The sequence below is a fragment of the Orcinus orca genome, chromosome 9, assembly GCF_937001465.1.
Source record: "Orcinus orca chromosome 9, mOrcOrc1.1, whole genome shotgun sequence".
NCBI lineage: Eukaryota > Metazoa > Chordata > Mammalia > Artiodactyla > Delphinidae > Orcinus > Orcinus orca.
In genome coordinates this window covers 29,752,969-29,775,964 of record NC_064567.1, presented here as the reverse complement: position 1 = coordinate 29,775,964, position 22,996 = coordinate 29,752,969, and the positions used below count along the sequence as shown (strand labels likewise).

Here is a 22,996-nt window from a genome sequence, read left to right as displayed (position 1 = left end):
ACTTACTAATGATATCACATTAAATATTTTTGTAAGGAACCTATTCAGTTTTATATAGGTATTGACTACTTTAGGGACAAATCATGGCCACAATATATAGAAAATGCTGACATAGAAAAATAGGGTAAGTCCTTTCCCTAAATCCAAACTGAGACAGCATTCTGCCCTACAGTATATAACCAGGTTTGGGGAATTTAAGTATGCATATGTATATATTATTAAAAATTTTTTAGATGTAATTATCTCAAGAGCACTGACAATTTACCAACAATAGTGGGTTAATTAGATTATTTTAAATTCACAAAATGGTTTCTTAAGGAGTTGTCAAAAACACCAAAAATTTAAAGGTGTTACTCACAGAAAGTTTGAAGATATGAAAAATTTTCGGAACATATTGCTAAAGAAATCAGGTAACAAAATATTACACATAATGCAATTTTTATTTCATGAAGGTAATTATATACTGTAATTCGTTTTTGCTCAAGGGAAGTGATTTCAAGTTTTATTGTTAATAATATGATACACAATGAAAATAAGATATGGCAGATTTATTTGTGGCTACATTCTACCAAATTCTTTATTGTCTTTTTAATTTGATATAATGAGAGGGATGAAAGAAAGCCTTTTTTTAGTGTTAGATGGAAAAATAAGTAGTAAATTAATGGGGATAGAATAATACATAGAAGTGTTGTTTATAATTTCAAATATAACTGAGGAAGATTCAATTACCCTCAGAGATAAGATACTCCCAAATATTATGAAGAAACAAGGAATGTCAAAATTATGAGTAAATGGTTTCTATGAATGTGTAATTGTAAGGTTTGATTAGATTTAAATTTTATTTCTGCTAGAAAGTATTTTTAGGTAGGTAAAAACAATTTATATTTAAATGTGTCTATGCCGTTAACTTTTAAGAATGAGAAAGGAGGGAACTAGTACTTTCTTATTAGGTTTAATGGAAAACTAAACAATGATAAAACTCAAAAGTCAAATGCATAATTTTTGTATTTATAGAGATAAGAGTATAGTCAGTGGTTTTATATGATTTATTTACTTGACTTCATAGTTCGTCTAGAATCCAATCAACTTTGTCATGCTGAACACATTTTTATTTTTCCTTAAGGAGTTCAAAGAATATGTAGCTGATTATGAAGCATATTCCAACTAGGAGAAAGCATTTTTTCTTTCTATTTTAATTCAAGAAAATAGGGAAATGTTTTAGAGTCTAAAAATATCCAACCTTCTTTTCCTCTCCCCAGATAATCTTCTCATTGTGTAAAGAATGAATATGAGACCAGTCCTAGTCGGTTAGATATTGATTGGGTCATTTAAGAACACAGATGAAAATTTTATATAGCATAAATTTCCATGCTGGGAACAAGAACATGGTAAATTTGTTAAGCTACTGGGAGAGTACAGGCATAGAAAGCATTCTATTCATTTTAGAATATTTATAGTACATTTTCTGTCCCAAATGAAATAATAATGTTTACCATTAATAAAACTGAAATACAAACATAATGACTTAGTGATTTTTTTTTTTAAGTCCTACATGTTGCTAAAATTTCACTTTGAAACAGAAGTATCTGCTCCGATAATTCCTGTTAACTTCTTACCTTTTGCTACTCTGAGTTAATGATTAACATTAACAGGCAAACTTAAGTTTCTTTCTTTGAGTGTATTTTTCTCTTTTCTTCTTCCACTTTTATTGAGATATAATTGACATACAGCACTGTATAAGTTTAAGGTGTATGTGATTTGACTTACAGACATCATGAAGTGATTACCACAGTAGTTTAGTGAACATTCATCATCTCATATAGATATAAAATTAAAGAAATAAAAACATATTTCCTCGCGATGAGGACTTTTAGGATTTACTCTCTTAACTTTCATATATAACTTACAGCAGTGTTCATTGTATTTATCATGTTGTACATTATATCCCTAGTACTTATTTATCTTGTAAGTGGAAGTTTGTACCTTTCAACTACCTTCATTCACTCTTCCCCCTCCTCCTTCCCGCACAGTTGTCTCTGGTAACCACAAATCTGATCTCTTTTTCTATGAGATTGTGTGTTTGTTTGTTTTTGAAGTATAATTGACCCACAACACTATGTTAGTTCTTCGTACACAAAGGAGTGATTTGATACTTGTATACATTTCAAAATGATCACCATATGTCTAGTTATCATTCATCCTAACTTTCATATAACTAAAAAGTAGCAGCTAAGCAATAGTCAAATTGAATTATATTGTAGTATTGTGAAGACTTTGGGGATATTTACTAAAAAGATTCTATGGAGGCTTTCCAAGGATTACTCTTTAATTACATTTTAGATCATCTTTCTTTTTAAGTTGAAAATATAAGTTGAAAATGCATTTAGTACACCTAACCTCCTGAACATCATAGCCTAGTCTACTTTAAAAGTGCTCGAACGCGGGCTTCCCTGGTGGCGCAGTGGTTGAGAGTCCGCCTGCCGATGCAGCGGACACGGGTTCGTGCCCCGGTCCGGGAAGATCCCACATGCCGCGGAGCAGCTGGGCCCGTGAACCTTCGCCGCGAGCCTGTGCTCGACAACAGGAGAGGCCGCAACAGAGAGAGGCCCGCGTACCGCAAAAGAAAAAAAAAAAAAGTGCTCGAACGCTTACGTTAGACTACAGTTGGACCAAATCATCTAACACAAAGCTTATTTCAGAATAAAGTGTTGAATAGCTCATGTAATTTATTGAATACTGTACTGAAAGTGAAAAACAGAAGGGTTGTCTGGGTACGGAATGGTTGTAAGTGTATCAGTTGTTTATCCTCATGATCGACTAGGAGCTGCGGCTCACTGCTGCTGCCCAGCATCACAAGAGTATCATACCACATATTGCTAGCCTGGGAAAAGATCAAAATTCAAAATTCGAAGTATGGTTTCTACCTAATTGCTTTCACACTGTCATAAAGTTGAAAACTCATAAGTTAAACCATCAGAAGTCGGGAACCATCTGTATTGCATTCTGTCTTCTCAGTTATATGTCTATTGATAACTTTTATGAATATATTAACAGGAAGCAAAAGACTGTCAACAAAGTAAATATTTAAAAAGTGCTACAGTATTAGTCACTACTAGCTCCATCAGCACAAATGGCTCCCCTTCCCTCCATCCATGACGCATAATTTCAGCGTGCATCTGATACTCCTATGCCTGAATAACATGCTCTATAGTTTCACAGTGAATTTTTGTGGGACTATTTTTTTTGAAATTGGACATGTGTGTCAGTTATCTATTGCTGCGTAGTGAACCATCCCCAAAACTTCATAGCTCAGAACAACAACAGTCATTCTTTTTGTTCATGAATCTTCTATTTGGGCAGGATTCAACAGTTACAACTGGTTTATGCCGTGCTGCATCACCTGGGGCATCTCCACTAGGGGCTGAAGGAGCCATGTCCAAGATGGTGCACTTATGTGGTGGGTGGGCTGGTTGAGGTATGCAGAATACTGCATACCAGTTGAAACCGTCCACTAGATGACTTGATCTAAATCTCTTACACGGGCATACAAAATCTTTTTAGGACTTTTGATTTTCCTGCCTAGAAGATGTTAGGCACGATATAGGTAGCAGGCTAAGTGAATCTTTGCTTAAAAATAACACTCCCAGATATTTTGAGAGCAAAATTCAGAACTGGTTCATATCACTGCCACTCACATTCAAGTGGTCAGAACTTAATCACATGGCCATCCTAGCTGCAGAGAAGGCTGGTAGTGTAGTCTTGAGCAAGGGGACCTTATGCCTAACCAAAACTCTATTCTTATAGAAGAAAGAATGAGTATTTAGTGAAAACTAGCAGTCTTTCATAACTTCGCAGACTGTTTAGTTATTCTTCCCTTTGTGTAAACAAAGATATTTGTACATAACTTCACGTAAAGCATGGATCCTGCCATTTTGTAAGGATGAGTTTTTTGAATGCAGGAATTCCCTGTGTATCTCTGAATATCCCATGCCTAGATCCATGCCTGGCCAAAAAAAGTAGGTGCTTAGTAAATATTAGTTGAATGGATGAATTTTGCAAAAACGTCCACGTTGTCACCAGTCATATTTACCTACCCCAATGTAAGGAGAATTAGCAAATAGATGAATACTGAAAAGGGGCAAATTTAACTTCTAATTTGGCATAGAAAAAGACTACTCAATTCTTCCAAATTCTTAGTCAGTAAAAAACCTCTATCAAAGCCAATAATTCAGACAGGAAAAAAATGCACAGTTCCAAGGGATATGATGTTTTCATTTGTAGACTCTTTACTGTTCTAGAAATAGCTGAACTGTGAGCCATGCCTAGCCAAAGACAACATTAAAGGTTTTGAGGAAAGAAAAATGTTCTTGATATACACAGTTTCATCAGTCCTATACCAGTATTTTCATGTTTCTCCTTTTCTTTACAATTATAGCTCAGTTGGCCTATGCACTGGTTTCCAGTCGTTCTGCATTGAGCTATTTTCATTCTAGCACATAGTTATTTTCGGTCTCACCTGGAAATAAGTGCAGTGACCACCTGATGATACTGATTCCATCTAACCTTCTTTGTATTCCAAGACGGAGCACACATTATTTTTGGTTTGACACTGCTTTGTATTGATCCTGAGAATTCAGTGCAAGCCTTTCCTTTTTTTTTTTTTTTTTTTTGTCTAGCCCCAGGAGTCTGTCAGAATGACACAGCCATTAAAATGTAGGTTTGACGGTAGGACAGGCCAAGTCAGAAGCATTTGTACATTGTTTACGTCAGGAGTCGTTGCACTCAGATTTCAACTTGGAAGAGGACACTAGAATAGTTCAGGATGTAGAAATACTTCTCAAGAGTTAAACGTATTTATTTTTATGTTTGTTCCACATCCATCTGTGAGATCTGTTTTATATGATCATGTGTAACTGATGCATCACAGGTGATTCGTTTCTCTTGCCAACACCTTTCTCCTCTGGCGTTTGCTATCTTCTTGCCTCTCCCTTCTCAGTAGCTCTTTAGAGCACAGGGTTACCGAGGATGTCTCCAGGTATTTCAGGGCTAGCTGGAAACCACAGGAGGTGGCCCTGAACAGTTCCGTGCAAAGGGCCCAAATAGAAAGAGTAAATACAGTTCCAAATGTTCCTTGGTAATCAGTTACCAATACTTATTAAAAAGGCAAAAGAGTTAGAATTAAGGCATCCCTTTCTTTTATATTTAGGAATTCAGAAATCTTTATGGGATCCTGTCTTCTTTTTTTACTTTTTTTTAACCTAAGAAATACAAACCACTTACATTTATATTCTACTGACAAATGCTGACATTTCCAGAAATTTCACTGTTGAATGAAACATCTGGTCATTCTTACCTCCTCATAAAGCAGTGTCTTAGCATTCTTAACACTGTCTTAACATTGCTCGTTATTGAAGCTACTTTTCAGAAATTTCCTTGAAGGAAATTGAGGGGAAAATATTGAGGAATTATATTCTACTTAACATTTTCATAAGTATCTACAATCAAAGTATGACAGTAATTAAAGGATGTTTCTGTCTTTACCAACTTCAGTTCTTTATTCAATGTAATTTTTCCAGCGAGGTCATTCTAACTAAACTAAATCACCATGTCCATCACCACTTGCTTTATTTTTCTTCTGGGCACTTGTCACTGTCTAATTTACTATATACTTTATTTGTTGTCTTGTTTGTCATCTCCCTTCCGCCACTAGAATGTAAGCTCCTTGAAAGTACAGACTTTTATTCTATTTTGATTACTGCTAGATTCCAAGCTGCTAAAACAGTGTCTGCCACATAGCAGACTCTCAGTAAATATTTGTTATATGAATAATTGAGTGACACATTGAATGAATATACATGTGATATTTACTTAAAATTCCATGTTATTTGTGAGATTCTCCAAGTTATTGTCAAAGAATTTTGGTATTAATTGAAGTTTATGTAACTTTATTTTGCCTCTTAAAGGAAGTAAAGATGGTGACTTGGGAAAATTGCCACAAATGCTAAAAATTATGATTGTTTTCTTTTCTAATGGACAATTTAATGAAGAGTTTTTATTTTTTAATCATTTTTACATTTGAGTGGCTTATTTTTGTGTATATGTCACTGCATAAGCCAAATGGGGACTCTTGCTCTAAATTTCTAAGCACATGGTATCTATACCCCTCTCCCCTGGGTCTTATCATTATTCAAGCTATTAAGAAAGCAGCATGAAATCCCAATTGTATTTTATAAATTGATTAGGAATATCATTCTTCAAAATGTCCTTTTGTGAATGACAAAGATAGGGAAACCTTGATCACCAGAAGGTTGGACTAAATGAATATTCTCTTTTAACTTTTATCCTTTAACAGTTGAGGATTTATTTTTTCAGTAAGCAGTGCAACTTCTATTTGTTTTAATTTTATGGTACAAAAATAAACCTCCTCCAATAGTGCCTATCCTTTCTTAATAGGATACTGGTGATAGTACATTATTATTTTTACAAATATTATTATTACTATCACTAGTGAGGATTTTGCAATGTCTTTTGGCCATCATGACAGCTGAATAACAGTCATCAGCATACATTTATATAATCAAAGAAAGTATATGAGATTCTTAGGCTAAAATTCTGATATATTTGTGTTAACTGGCCGTTGCCTGTTTTCCATAGAACTAGATTATTGTAAATGTGTTTATATTTTTAAAGTTTTGATATATTTAATTGTTTTAATTGAATGGGTTATTGTTTAAGTGTTTACTAATTATTTCTGGGAAAAATAGAAGTTTAAAGCATCTGGAATCTATTTCAAATTATTGGTAAAGTAGAAAACTTTATGGTGATGTAGAAATTAACCCCTGCCCCCAGGAAAAGTATTTTTATAGAATTGAATAAAAGGCAACTTTTTTTTTTTTTTTTTTTGTGGTACGCGGGCCTCTCACTGTTGTGGACTCTCCCGCCGTGGAGCACAGGCTCCAGACGTGCAGGCCCAGCGGCCATGGCTCACGGGCCCAGCCGCTCCGCGGCATGTGGAATCTTCCCGGACTGGGGCACGAACCCGTGTCCCCTGCATCGGCAGGCAGACTCTCAACCACTGCGCCACCAGGGAAGCCCAAAAGCCAACTTTTAAATTCAGCTGTGTAGAGTTCTCTATGATCAGTGAAATATAACTGCTGATACAAATGAGAGTTTAGCAAGAAATATTCTGGCCTATTGTCATCAGCATAATCCATCGCCCTCTCCCCAGTGCCAACATGGGGTATTAGTGTGCAGAGTAGGTGCCCAATAAGTATGTGCTGAATGAATGAATGAGTGCTTGGTTAAATCCTCTTTTCTCAGCAAGGCAGAGGCCTGGGTTTCTGACTCAGATTGGGGTAAGAGAGGGATGTGATGGGGTGGGGGGTAAAACCTGTTTATAGTTTTAGAGAGGGGGAAAAACAGAACCAGAATTAAATTACCAAGCCAGGAAGTTTGGAAATAAAAGGATAGTTGGCAAACTTTAAATCCTTGGGAGCTGACTGAAAGCAAAAACCACCCCAGTGAAGGTTCTGCCATAGAAATCAATCCAGATGGACTAAAGCAAAGCTGCTTCCATGGGCTTCCATGGGCATATTCTCAGACATGTGAGTGTTCTCTACAATAATTCTGTTTTAGAATGAGTATATCTCTTTGCTGATAATCTAAAATAAATTAATATAAGCCTCTTTCTTGTCTATTCTGCTGCTAGATTTTACTCTTCACTTTAAAATTTTTATGTACAAACGTTTTGCTTCTATGTTGTTCTATTTAATTGTCTAGGGCTACTGAGAAAAGATAGAAGTAGACAATACATAAATAATACATTTTCATTAAAGAGAGGTCAAATGACCTTAATCCACACAGTAGAAAGATGAATTTACATTGTCCAGTAGGGAAAGTGAGGGGAGAATGATTTTCACATAGCATGTTCAATAGGATGGGCTTAGTGAATTCAAAAGGTCCATAAAGTAGCAGTTACTTAACTTGCTATGTGCTAAAAATTATAAAATTTAAAAATCATCCTTCACATTAACTTGTTAATGTAATTTAGAAATAACCTGATTTGTATTGGTTTTACGTTCTGTTGTGTTTAAATTGTAGCATTTTAGTTATTTTAGGCTTATGACAGTTATAAGCATAAGGAATGTTTAACATAGATCTATATTTATATGGTTGTGCAGTATAGAAACAAACCTCTCCTGGGTTGTTGAAACCTTTATATGGAGCCCTTGGCATTTCTCAAGTTTCAGTTCAAGAAGTGGAGTCAAGAGAAATTCCTTTGGTCAGTTATTAAGGAGAGAGAGCTGGTTTGGACTTTTAAATCTCATTATAAATTCATGTTCATGGTCCTTATTGATTAAATGGATGGAAATTATTATTTCCTATTACAATCTTTAAGATTACATTAACTAATGAGGGAAAAGTGAGCACATTAGCAATATCTCAAACCAAATACTTTCTTTTTTTTTTTTGATTGGAGTATAATTGATTTACAATGTTGTGTTAGTTTCAGGTGTACAGCAAAGTGAATCAGTGATACATGTATATATGTCCACTCTTTTTTAGATTCTTTTCCCATAGAAGCCATTACAGAGTATTGAGTAGAGTTCCTTGTGCTATACAGTAGGTTCTTATTAGTTATCTATTTTATATATAGTAGTGTGTATATGTCAATCTCAGCCTCACAATTTATCCCTCCCCCCCAAATCAAATACTTTTTGTATTACTTTTCTTTGATTTGATTTCATAAATATAAGATGTCTCACTACCGACTAATGAAAATATAAAAATGCATGACACAGAGTTTAAAAAATGACATATTCCTTGTTTATAGGGATACATTTTGTGATGATGACTCTGATCACAATGATAATAATTTCTATCACTTAAGGGGAACTTACCACTTGCTAGTGGTATGGTTTATGTTATATGGTCGGCACTTGTATATTTTATCTAATTTAATCCTCACGGTAACCTCATGAGAAAGATACAGTTATTATTCCTGTTTTACAGATAACAAAAACTGAGTCTTTGAGAGCTTAGATAATTGAGCTAAGGTCACACAGTTCTTGCAAAGTAGAACTGGATGGGGTTCAATTTAATCTCTAAGCTACATAGTTCCCCTCAAAAGTTATATTAAAGTATTTTTATGTTTAAGATACAGTATTAAATAATGTAGTAATCAAAAGATAATTTAAATAAGATAATTTGAGTAATCAAAAGATAGTTATGAGTTTTAGTCTTCTTCACTTTGTGTATCAATAAATACGTCTTTGTTCCTAATTTTTTACTTGTTCAATAATAGATACATATGAAACTTATATGTCATTCACCATTCCCTGGATAATTCACATTTAAAATTTGTATAGATTAGAAGTGGATGATGTTGCCGTTTCTTCTCCATTCATTCAAATATCAAATATCCAAAACATCAAAAAACTTGGTTTTTAAAATGTTTAGAATGTTTTGAAAGAGAATATCTCTTCAAAGTTAGACCTATTAATAGTTTCCAGATTTATTATGTGAATATTATGAGTAATTTTGTCCTTATATCTAATTTGTTCTCCAGGCTATTTTATGTAGAAAGATATTTAGCACAACAAAGCCGATGTTAATGACCTTGAAAATGATCTCCTTACTGGGGTGATTTTTTTGCTATTCTAGAATTGCTCCATCAGAACTGTCATAAGCACCATTCTTCCTCTTGTAATGTTTATGTTACAATTAGTTAGTTCACAGGCACAGAGTTGATGTTGTCATTTAACATAACTACTGTATATAGGATATTAAAATTGACGAATACAAATATCATAGAATTCAGAGATATTTTATTAATCCTAAACTATTTACCAATCTGGCTTCCCTCTCCTATATCAATTTCAGTGGTAAGAATACATATTTAAAGCAAATATTATTTACCACATAAAATTCATATTTATTAACATACTATGTTGCTTTCACTTTTTTCCTCCAAACACTGTAATGGAGATGTTTGATACTCAATATGAAAAATGAAAGTTAATAGAATGAAGTTTGATAGCCTCAATTTATTTTCTTTTGTTTTCTGAATTGTCCAAAATACCCAGACCTTTTGAATTAATGGGCTTTGAGTTCATTTCCAATCTAATGGAATTTACTATGTGACCTTGAAAAATATTTAATTTCTTTGAGCCTTAAGATAAATATATATAAAAAATAGGAATAGGAGTACACAACTATCAGACTTGGGAGAAATAAATCAGATACCAGTATGTTAATTACCTAGCATAGTACCAGGCTCAGAGAGAGACTGTGAATATTAGTTACTTTTACCTAATAAGCACTGAAAAAATCATTCAAAATTCTTTAACTCTTAATCTTAGATACCTTCACAGAGAGAAATTTCTTAGTATCAAAGAAATACATTGACTTCTCACATCTCTTTAAGCAGGTGAAATGCACACGTGTACTGCTCAGAAGTTTTATGTGATGTTTGCAATGTTTGATGTACTTTCTTTTCTCTTTATCATATATCAATATAACCTTGCTAACGTATAGTTTGTTTAAACACCATATATCCTATGACGTTTGATTATGGAAATTTGTGAAGATTTAAGATTCAGAAATTTCAGGCGATTACTTTGTTTTGGTGCTTAGGTTACTTAAAAAATTTTTCATGTGATGATTTCCTCAGCACCTCATTGAAATGTCTCCAGATAAAGCCATCAGGCAACATGGTGAACAGGCGCATTCCTTTCTGTTTTTAATGCTTGAAATGTATTCTTAGGAATTTCTTGCAATTCTGCTATATTTAGTAATCCAAAGATATAAAATTCTCTAATCACCATAAATCTCAAATGGTGAAATTTTTGGAAGGAGACCAACTTTTCACACTACTTTAAAAAACATATGACTTCATAAGGGAGAGATGTGTGATAAATTAATATAGGCAGATAATATATTCTATTTTAGGGCATAAATAATTGTTCTAACTATGTGCTATAATGAATTTGTAGGAGGAAAAATAACCAGGAATGGAAGGGACTTCTAGTGACTGTTAGCTCTTCCTGCTGTCAAGTCACCACTTAAACCATCTAAATCAAATGAAATGTTCATATATGTCTTAAGATAAAAGTTGCTTTTACCTGCCTTTGGCTGAATGAGAAGAGAAGTAGTTTCTTTTAGCTTTATCTGCAAAGAAGCAGATTGTTCTTTGGCTACTTGATTGTCAGAAACATGCTGTTCTATGCCATTCAAATTAATGATGCTAAGTTTAGATTCCTTATTATTGAAACTCTCTTACTTTAAAAACTCCTCTAACCTTTATATACTTGATGCTTAGCTATGCGGGAGTTTATTTCTGAAGATTTTCTAGTTTCACATATCAATGGAGGTGACATTATTTCTGCAGAGTTTGGCTTTCTTTGTATTTTTTTTTTAATCTTCAGTGTATGGTGAACTCGAAAAGATTATTCCACATTCTTTAGGTACAATTTTACATTGTACATAGTAAACGTATTTGAGACAGTTTCCAGTAACTATTCTAATATTTAATTTCAAACTCAATATAACTCAATATAAGTGAATGTTAACTAGTAAAACAGCTCCAGTTCTTTGACTTCTTATTTAATTTTCAAGGTAGGAACGTTAACATTGGCTTGGAGTATTGAATAAGTAATTTTTCCAGTGACATAGAAATCACATTTTTTTCCTCCCTAACCACAGTTACACAAAATTTTGTACTTTCCGCGTATGTAAATTGCCTATTTTACTTGGGGCTACCCTTTATGTTCACCTACAACTTCCAACAGAGCAAATCCCAGAAATTCAGCCATACACTGAGGTAAATAGATTACCCAAATTAATAGCTGAACTTCCAAATACAGTCAGATTAATAGGTACAAGTCCATAGTCTGACCTGGCCACATGCCAGCAATTACTTGTTTAATTTGATCCATGTAGATAGCTAAGTTGGTCAATGTCAAACCCAATATTCACTCTTTGACCTAAATGTACAGTCTGTGTTGGTCAAATTAATTATAAGATCAATTAGTTTTCCTCCTTATTGCTGAGGACATTATGTGAGGCTGTGTGTAGACCTTCGCAGAATCAACTAGTGTGCCTCAGCTAATAGTTTTCTGATATATATCCTCAGGGTCAAGAAGTGTTTTTTATGTTAAATGTCCATGACACTCTGCTGACTTAGCCTGGAACAACTCCAAATGATTTATTCTTTGGGATGGCTATAATAGTTATATTTTAACATTAATAATAAGACTTTATTATATTATCTATATTATTATATATTCAATAGAACATTAGTCACCTAACTTGAAATTATATTTTTCACTGAGTTTGGTTTTTTTTGTTTTTTTTTTTTTTTTTGCGGTACGCAGGCCTCTCACTGTTGTGGCCTCTCCCGTTGCGGAGCACAGGCTCCGGAGGCGCAGGCCCAGCGGCCATGGCTCACGGGCCCAGCCGCTCTGCGGCATGTGGGATCTTCCCGGACCGGGGCACGAACCCGTGTCCCCTGCATCGGCAGGCGGGCTCTCAACCACTGCGCCACCAGGGAAGCCCTGAGTTTGTATTTTTAACTGGCTGCATTGATTATTATTTGTGAGTTCTTATTAACATCAGGAAACTGTGTACTTCCAGGCAACTCAGTTAATTAGAAGGTAAGTGTTCAGTATTCCTGAGTTTAATTTAGCATTTCTGTGTGCATATGTGTATGTGTGCCTAAGTATAACTCTAATAATTTCTGTATGTTTAACAAATGTGAGCCATTAGTCATAGGGAGATTCAATGGCAAGGGCAAGAACCTTTCAGATTCATCTCTGACACGCCACAGAATACCATGACCATATTATAAAACAGACCAGACATTAATGGGTTTTTGTTATTGTTGTTATTTTACCAAATGACCTGTCTTGCTAAATGACTTTGCTGTTGTATTTTGTCAGTATTTAGCATGTCCCTCTAGGCTTTGGAAAGCCAAGCTATCCACATTTAATTATTTTCCATTTTCCTTAAGTTAATCTTTCTGAGTTGTTCCTGCGTTGCTTATCTGATTTTCTTTCTTAGTCTATCTACGTGTTCCTAGGAATGAAGGCCCTGTATCTATGCACACATTTCATTCTCCATAGAATAAATAATGAGGTATTACCTTAACCCTTCACTTGGTTGAGAGAGATTACGTAGCAGCCAATATAAAAGTGCCTATTTTAACAGCTAAAATTAGCAAAATTCAAGTTAAATTTGGAGTCTTTTCATTAAGCTAGTTCACCAAAGTAGAAAATATCATTTTAATAAGATTCAAAACATATCCATGAATATTAGTAAAGTACCTGGCATGTATGACTACGTATTTTGAACAGATTCTCCACTTATCCAATCAGTAGTTGGTACTTCTTTCCCTTAGTCCACTGTTATATATAAGGTCTCTCGACTACAACTACAATACAGAATAAAAAGTTAGAAATTCTAAAGGATGTGTTTCTTTTTCTTGTATCATTGTCCTGCCAAGTCATGGACTTTAAAGCTGTCAATTGTAGTACTATAAATAGTTTCTACATTTGCGCAGTTTAACAGTGCTCCTCATTTTCTTTAAATTTTGCTATTTAACAACTAAATCATAACTTCGGTTAATCTATTTACTTGGTGACTGAGACCAAAATCTAATGAAAAGCAATGGAATGAACATATTCAGGTCATAGTTTTAGCATTTCTGTTAGATGGATTTACTTAAATAATCATAATGTCCTGGTAATTTGTATGTATAAGGGTGTCAAATAAGTATAAAGTGCTCTGTAGCTATTGCTTCTTTTTTTTGTTTGTTGTTGTTTAACTCGATATGAACTAAGGTGGTTTATAGAAAAATAGAAACGGAAAAAAGACATATAGATTCAATCATTTAAAAACCGCTTTGAAGTTGGAGAAATGTCATTAAGGATAAAATAATAACCAATTTCAATATTAGAGGCAGCTGTATCATTATAAACTGAGTTTGAAAACTTTTGTTTACAAAGGGAAAATTTATTGGCAGTGAAAGACACATGCGAAGAATATCTTAATAGCATGTTCAAGTAATCATGACAATTGATATGACACCCAAAGTCCTCAGTATATTCCAAACAGGCAAAGAAAAATAAACATTATTACCTAAGTATTTAATTGATGTTCATAGTGATTATCATGGTGGTTTTGGTCAGTTCATCTTTATTGCTGTTGGTCATCTTTCTTAAATTTCTGATTGTTTTACTTCTCTACTAAAATCACCAACCAAGCAGCCAGGCAACGAGCCTACCTGCCTTCTACCTACCTACCTACTGCATAAGCAAACAACAAATAAAGACATTCTGCGGTAAACAAACTAACAAATGAAAACATTCTCTAGCTCTTTATTATATAGGATGAAATGAAAATCCATTAGTGTGTGTTTTGTTCACTTTTGCCCATTTTTCTTTTCCAGAGTTATCTCCTGTCGTTCTTAGGGTCAATACAAAACCAGACACAGAGGACACTTCACTTTTCTCACCCAAAACTTCCTTTGAACCTCCATTGCCTCTGCTCTTGCCACTTCTTTTGAGGCACTGGTTTTCTTCTCCATCAACTCAACCTAATTCAAACTTTAAACTCCAATTCATCTCAATTTTCTAACCCTTTCCCCTCCTACCTCTGTAAATTTCCATAATACCTTGTAAATACATAGGTTATTTTCTTAGGCACTGCTTAGTAGCTAGAACTTGGGATTCATGAGGGTAGTAAAACATTTTGGTCATTACGAATTTAGCACAGTATTGACACCTATTAGACTCTCATCCGTAGGTTACTGAAGGAATAAATGAAAAAAATGAAGGGAGGAATAAAGAGGTATCATTGTATTTTTACTAATAATTTAAAGTTCCCTGGGGGCTCTCATAAACATTAGCATTTATCATACATCTGTAATCATTTTATGGCACGTGGGGCATGTTTTTATTAAAGTTTTATACACACACACACACAAACACATGATTCTACAGCTAGTGCTTGGGAAAATAATAAATTTGTTTTCCAGTGTTGTTTTCTCTTAAATGTCTTCCTAGACTCCACAATGTATATTTTACTCAAGTGTCTTTCATCCTAGTATCTATCCTGTTTTGTAACTCATTGTTCACTTAACAGTATGTAATTAACATTTCCCCATATGATTAAATATTCTTCTATATTATCATGTTAGAAATTTCAGATATCTCAAGGTTTTATCTGTTTAAAAATATTGCTGTACTAAACAAGATTAGAGTTAAATGATTAAATACAATTATTTATGATGAACAACTTTCTAAAAACTGAATCACTGCTTCCAATAGCTTGAACAATTTATATATACACACACACACACACACACGCATATATATATATATTGCTCTTTTGCCTGCCAGATATATTATAAGCAATTATATGTCAACCAGCTGGTTGTAAAATTGGCCATTTTCTGAATGCATAGCAGCAGTACTGGGATAAATGTGTGTGTGTGTGTGCGCGCGCGCGCGTGCGCAACTTCCTTTAACAACAAAATAATGACATTGTCCTAGTAGAAGTGATAATTGAAAGTAACACTAATAAATTTTGTAAAAGCAAACTAGGAAAAAATGTACATTGAGAACTATCCTGAATATAATATGAAACTTCTGTTCAATGATTATTCATTCATTCATCTTTCATTCACTTTTGTATATAAAAAATTATTTACTGAACACACACTATATTCCAGACACTGTGCTGCATGACTGGGATACAAAGATCAGTGGGCCACGGCCCTTAGCCTTACACCTCTGCAGAGTATACTTACATAAAATAGATCCATTACTGTAAAACATGGCTGCAAGAGATACCTGAACAAAGTGTCCTGTGAGTGAGTGAGTGAGTGGGTGGGTGGGGAAGTTGGTAGAGGCTTCACAGAGAAGCTACTTGAGCTAGCTCTAATAGTATAAGTAGGAGTTTATCAAAAAGTAAAGGAAAAAGTAAGAAAAGTAAGCACAAACAAATGTATATAGTTCAAATAATGAATAAGTATTTGCTTGGTTGATTTTTATTTTTTTTTTAAGTTTAAAAAAAATCTTTATTTCAGATAAAATTATTTCCATTATTAAGGATAAAGCAAACACACTTCCTTGAGTCCATCATTTCAGGTGACTGTGATTTCCATGAACATTGGCGTTCCTGAGTCTCATTTGAATAGTTGCCTACATGCTTGTGGGAAGCTTCCTCAGCCTTTTCTTGGTAGGAATTCCAGTTTTTCTGAATTCTTCCCTTTGCTTCAGGTATTCCATTTTGCATTCTTCATGAAAGTCTGGATCATTATAGTAAGCAGTTAGACATTCTTTCAATGCAGAATTTTCTTTCTGGCATTTTACTACCCCAAGGATTCCAGAGTCCTTGCAACATTTAGTGAAATCTTGAACTTGTTCAGAACATCTCTCTCGGGCCTTTTCTCTCATTATTTTAGGGATCAAAACATCTTCGACTCGTCTGAGATGCGGCTCTGCGTGGTTGAGCGCCATGTCTGCGCCTGGGAGGTGGCAGCGGCCCACACAGGTCTGGTTGGTTTTTAAATGAAAGAGAAATATGATTTGGGCCCACATTGTGGAATACTGAGTGGCCCATACCTTGATAAGAAGTTCCATAATTAGTGTAAAAAGCAAGCGAAATAGGTTTTTTTACTTTGATACATTTGTGTATTGTAGTATGATTGCCACTGAGGCAATATTTATCACATTACATTATTATAGTACAGTATTATTGACTATGTTTCTTATATTGTGCATTAGATCCCTATGGCTTATTATTTACTGCTAGTTACAAGTTTGTACCCTTAAACACCATCAATCTAATTTCCCCCACCCCCCATCCCCTGGTAACCATCATTTTACTCTCTTTTGTACAGATTAGACTTTTTTAGATTCTACATGTAAGTGATATTGTACAGTATTTGTCTTTCTCTGTCTGACTTACCTTGTTTAGCTCAATGTGCTCAAGGTCCATCCTTGTCGTAAATGACAGGATATCTTCCTTTCTCATGGCTGAATAGTATTCAGTTGTGTATATATGTACCACATCTTTTTTAGCCATTTATCCATTGGTGGGCATTTGGGCTGTTTCCATATCTTGCCAGTTGTAAATAATGCTGCAATAAATATGGGTGTGCATATATCTCATCAAAATCCTGTTTTCATTTCCTTTGGATTTTTACCCAGAAATGGAATTGCTGGATCATATGGTAGATATAATTTTAATATTTGAGGAACCTCCATATAGTTTTTCCTAGTGGTTGGACTAATTTACATTCCTACCAACAGTGTATAAGGGTTCCCTTTTCACCACATCCTCACCAGCATCTGTTTGTCTTTTTGATAATAGCCGTCCTAATAGGTGTGAGGTGATATCTCACTCTAGTTTTGATTTGCGTTTCCGTGATGATTAGTGATGTTGAACATTTTTTTCATGTACCTGTTGGCCATTTCGATGTTCTCTCTGGAAAAATGTCTAATTAGTTCGTCTGCCCATGTTAATATCAGATTTTGTTTGGGTTTTTTGTTATTCATATATGTTAATTCTTTATATATTTTGGATATTAACCCCTTATTCAAAATATGGTTTGCAAAATTTTTTCCCATTCTATAGGCTGCCATTCCATTTTGTTGACTTTTTTTTTTTGGCCGTGTAGAAGCTTTTGAATTTGATGTTGTCCCATTTGTTGATTTTTTACTTTTGTCATTTGTGCTAGCAAAAGAGGTTTTTAAATAAGAGAGTGACAAACTGTTCATATAAGAAAAATACCATAAAGCAATGTAGAGAATAGACCAGAGTGGAGGTGAAACTTGTAGTAAGAAAATAATGAGGAAACTGTTAGAATAGGCCCCCTGATAGAGGCCATGGCTTAGCGGTGGTGGCAATGGAGAGAAGCTAGATTATCGTACCTACTGGGTGTGTTGGTTGAATAGAAGGGAAGAAGTAAAGATCTGAGGTTGCAAAGAAACCTTATGACAGAATAAGCTCCTTTACCATTCTACTGCCTGTGTTCTAGGGTACCATCCTCTCCTGGGATCCCAATCCTGAGGTACAGGGATCCCAGAGACACGAGAGGGCCAGTGAATGCACTGAATTTATGGGCAACAATTTGGAGACATGAAGATCCATAGTCTTCATCAGATTCTCATCTCAGATTCAAGGGGAAAACTTTAAAAAATTGTAAGTCGATGTGTTTAATAGGTACTTTTCTAGGGAGAGACTCCATGTTTTTCATCCGTTCCTTTTAGTAGATTATAACACCAAATAGCTGAAGACCACTGATCTATCTGAATGCCCTTTTATTTTTTCACAGATTTTCTTTGTATTTAGGTCTAGTTGTTAGGACAGGGATGCAGGGCAGTGTGGCGTAAAATACATGGGTTTAAGTCAGAGATACCTGGGTTGGCATCCAGGCTCTTCAATAATGTTGCGTGACCTAGGCAGAATTGCTTAAACTCTAATAACTGCAGTTTCTTCATTTATAAAATGAAGAGAGTAACATCTAGTTCAAATATGGGGCTATTCATAAGAACTTATTAGCCCAGCATTTAGTTGAGTGGCTGGTCAATAGAAGGCATTCAATAAGTGATAGCAATAATGAACACTGTTTTTACATTTATTAGATAGCCATGCTGAGGCTCATCTCAGTTCTCTTCCCTCTATGAAGGCTTCATTTATCACCCCATCTAAAGTCAATCTCACCCTTTTCTGAGCTCTTTGCTTGTACTTCCTCTTGAGATCTACCTTACTTTTACTGAGATTATAGTGTATATGTCTTCATCTCATCCAGTTTACTAGATATTAGGGCTTTATTCATCTTGTATTCCCTTTAGTGGTGACGATCATACATTCTACACAGGTGAGGCACAAAAGTTAAATATTTTGTATACAACACAATATTTAATATTTTCACAGTATATTTGGTTCAGTGGCACCTATCAGAGCACTTGTCACACCAGATTGTCTCCCTGACAACACAGTGGATTCTGTGGGCAGAGTCTGTTGTGTATTCATGGTGCTTACATTGCATTAGAGAAAGAAAAGTTTGATCATGGGCTTCTTGCACTTGAAAAAACTTGGCTTTTACTTTTACTCTTTAAAAAATAAATATTAGATGTCCTGTCACTTATGTGATATGATATAAAACCTTAAATCTTTATATAGTGTTGGAAGTATTAAAATGTCCCATATTTTCTAAAACCTCATGTAACTCAAACATCTGGAAAAACCTAGTAACAAATAATGTATAGATAGTTCAGATTTGGTTTTGATACTGTCATCCTTCACATAATAATTTCTGTATGTATTTTTCCGGTAAGTAATGTATCCCAAACTAATTATGTGAATTAAAATTTCAGGAAGGCTATGAAACACTAACAACTCAGTTATATTATCTCAAAACATTATAATCACCTCACTGAGTAGCAAAAATAGAGGTCAAAGCATTTTGGTTGTCTCAATGTGGCTCTTCTGTTTTGATTTTTTTAAAGTTACATCTGAACACAATTTTTTATATCAACAATGATGCCATTTTAAAATATCTAAATGCAAAAGGGCTGTACAATAAGGAACAACACTGCGGTCTCATTGGAAAAATTTTAAAGAAACATTTTGTGATTTTTTTAAGTGTATAAAGTAGACAGAAAACAACTGGCACCCCATTAAAGCAAACTCATGTAATCATAGTGCACAGCTGTCAGACAACCACGTTCCAAAACATCTAAACCTTCCACATGCTTAGACGGCCCTGTGCTTATTTATCATAGCACCAATCGCTCTATTTCCATCATCTATTGACTTGTCTGTCTTCCACACTGGAAGGCATTACTTTCTTTTCAAACCATCTTTACACTCCCAGAGCCTATCTAGTACCTGGCACGTGGAAGGCAATAAATTGTTGTTTATGGAATCAATTAACAAAGTAAATAATTATCTAATTAATTAAATGACCTCTGTGTCTTCCAACAATTTTCAAACTTCCATGTGCAGAAAAATTACCTGCAAATTTAGTTTTAAAATGTAAAGCGATAACTTCTGCACACATGGATTCTAATTCCATAGGTTATGCAGCCTGAGAACATGCATTTTAACAAGGCCACCAGTGTTTCTGCTTCAGGAGCAAAGATCACTCTTTAAAAACATTGATAGAATATCATTCATGTGATTAAGAACTCTTCTTGATTCAGGTAAACTTCCACAAAATCATTGGGCTGTTGTTCACTGATTCTGAATTGAGAGGGTCAGAGTGAGTGAGGACTGAACAGTGTAAGAAAAGTCCTGAGGGGCTCATGGGGCACGCTGGTGAAAGGCTTTGCTCAACCCTTCCCTGATTCTGTGTCTGTTAGATTTGTGAGGTTTGCATGAATAGCAGGTAAAGCTAAAGACAAACTTGACAATGTGGGCAGACTGCAGGACAGCCTAAGGATCCAAATAAAGGCTGGTCTTCCAGTTGGGCTGCACTGGGGTCACTGTCCAAGAAATAAGCAGGGAGAAAAAATCTAGGCCAGGTAACAGAAGAGCATCTCAAGATACAGATCATGCAAGCATACTGACACCAGAAAACTCTGAGTGTGACTTCGGATACCTGGACAGACCCATCCTTCCTCAGTTCCTATTTTAAGTTTCTCAGTGTTAGTTGATGGGAGCTAGCAAGGTATCTGCTGCTCCCAGAGTTGGATAGCCTTCTTAGGTATTGGTCATAGTGGAAGGTTAGATCATCTAAAGTGTTTATACTTTCAGATTCCCCAGAACCTTTGAAAAATATTGGTCAAATTCTTGGACTCTAAGCCAGATCTAATAAATCAGTATCTCCGGGGAGCACACGATGGGAATTGATCTGTGAGCATTCTTTAGGTGGTTCAGATGATTGGCCTGGTGTGGGAGCCATAACTTTAAAAAGCCTTCATAGATATTTCATTAATGAAAAATTTGTATTGTATTTATTAGGAGTCATATCTTTCTGCCCCCCATCTTTAGCCCCACACGTTTCTGCCTCTTGCACACAACTCCTGTCCTCATATGTCTCTTAGTAGCCTCCTGTCCAAAATTACTTTGTCGTAGACTTGCTTTTTTAGGTATTCTAACCCTCTACACTTAATAGTAATTTCCTCTATTCCTTTTCCATCAATTTTCAGTCTAAAGACTTATTTTTCTCTCCTTTTATTTCCTCTGCACAGTTTATATCCTAAAGCACATTCAGATTTCATGTCATAATGTCATACACCCTCTCCCCACCCACTTTTTCATGCATACACACATAGGTAGCACGTTAGCTGGCTTACATTTCTAAAAACAATCGGGCCAATGACTGTGTGAACAAGTGAGCAAGGTCATTATTAATCTTAAAATGTCAGAATAAAGTTCTAAAATGGAGAAAGTTGCTTAGAAAAATGGAAGATGAGTTCACAATTGAGCAGGACGCCTAAGACATTTTACATTCCGACTTGTTTTAACAAGATTCTACTGCTTTGTAATTCACTTACAGAATGGTTATAGCCTCGCATTGGCTCAGTGCTCCCATTTATTCAGCGACTGTAAATAATAGCCATCAGCAAAGCTTTTGAAATCTTCAGATGAAAGGAACTGAATTAAGGAAGCTTTCCCTGTTCATCCCTTTCCCACAAGATGGATGCTGACTAAAACACAGAAAGCAAGGAACACAGAAAGCAAAGAACAGTGTAGTAATCTTACAACCCAGTATAGTCCACCTTTTGAGAACCATGAATGCTTCTTTTCTATGTACTGAAAGTTTTTTTTTAATAAATATTTTTTTCTTTTTTTTTTTTTTTGTGTGTGTGTTACGCGGGCCTCTCACTGTTGTGGCCTCTCACTGTTGTGGCCTCTCCCGTTGCGGAGCACAGGCTCCGGACGCGCAGGCCCAGCGGCCATGGCTCACGGGCCCAGCCGCTCTGTGGCATGTGGGATCTTCCCGGACCGGGACACGAACCCGTGTCCCCTGCATCGGCAGGCGGACTGTCAACCACTGCGCCACGAGGGAAGGCCTAAATATTTTTTTCTCAATTGGAACATGGTATTTTGTCTTAAGCTGTGAGAGAGATTGGAAAAGGCAATATCAAATCAGTTACATTATGTGGGTTAATGGCGCAGTAGTTTCTTTCTTCAGTTATTGCAAGCTGGTTGCTATTTTAAGGTTATTATTATCACATACTACTGTACCTGAGAGTGAAATTTTTCATTACCATCCAAAGATGCTTCATTTTGTTGCTTAGCAGGGGAAACTCTGATAAATAAATTCCAGCATTTTTTTATGTTCCCATGGACTTAAAATGTACCTGCAATTTTTAAAATTTTATACAGATGATCTTTTTATATTGTTTACTTACACAGTCTACATATTTTAAATTATTAGATGATTGAGCTAGCAGTGGATGAGGTTATAATTTTAATGAAGTGCTAAACCTTCCCATGATATTACAGTTGAGTTAGGGAACCAGTCAGTACTCGCTACTCTGGGCCAATGGTGTTTAATTAGATCAGTGTGATAAATAAAATTGGGAAGCATTACTTGAAATATAGAATATACTTAACTTAGATAACAATGAATTGGCAATTTAAAAATTTATATTAAAGCTCTTTGTCATTTAATCACTGTACTATATCTGATAATGTCAGTATTCAGTACTGCAGAATGCAGTAAGCAAAAACAATGTTGCCTACTAAGATCAAGTTACTGCTGGGCACTGTATGGGATGTAAGAAATACAGACATGTTCTCAGCCTTCCAGGACCTCAAAATGCATTTGAGGGACAGATAGATAGATAGATAAGTAAGTAGATAGATGGAGAGAGAGATAGAATAGATAGATAGATAGATAGATAGATAGATAGATAGATAGATAAAAGGATAGGTAAGATATATGGCATTTGTTTTCAGTAACACACATCTCACACTCCTTATTTTTCATGCAACTCAGCTGACAATTATCTATACCATATAGCCTCTCCTATTC

At 35.0% G+C, this 22,996-nt stretch overlaps 2 protein-coding genes across 2 annotated transcripts in view; one reads left to right on the top strand and one right to left on the bottom strand.

Moving 5' to 3' along the window:
* The window catches only part of KCND2 (potassium voltage-gated channel subfamily D member 2), a 471,065-nt gene that overhangs the window by 119,028 nt on the left and 329,041 nt on the right, over positions 1-22,996 (top strand). The window lies entirely within an intron of this gene.
* On the bottom strand, positions 16,129-16,535 carry LOC101288208 (COX assembly mitochondrial protein homolog). Its single transcript, XM_033420402.2, has one exon. The coding sequence runs from the start codon at positions 16,518-16,520 to the stop codon at positions 16,203-16,205; it is 318 nt and encodes a 105-aa protein (XP_033276293.2). The 5' UTR covers positions 16,521-16,535; the 3' UTR covers positions 16,129-16,202.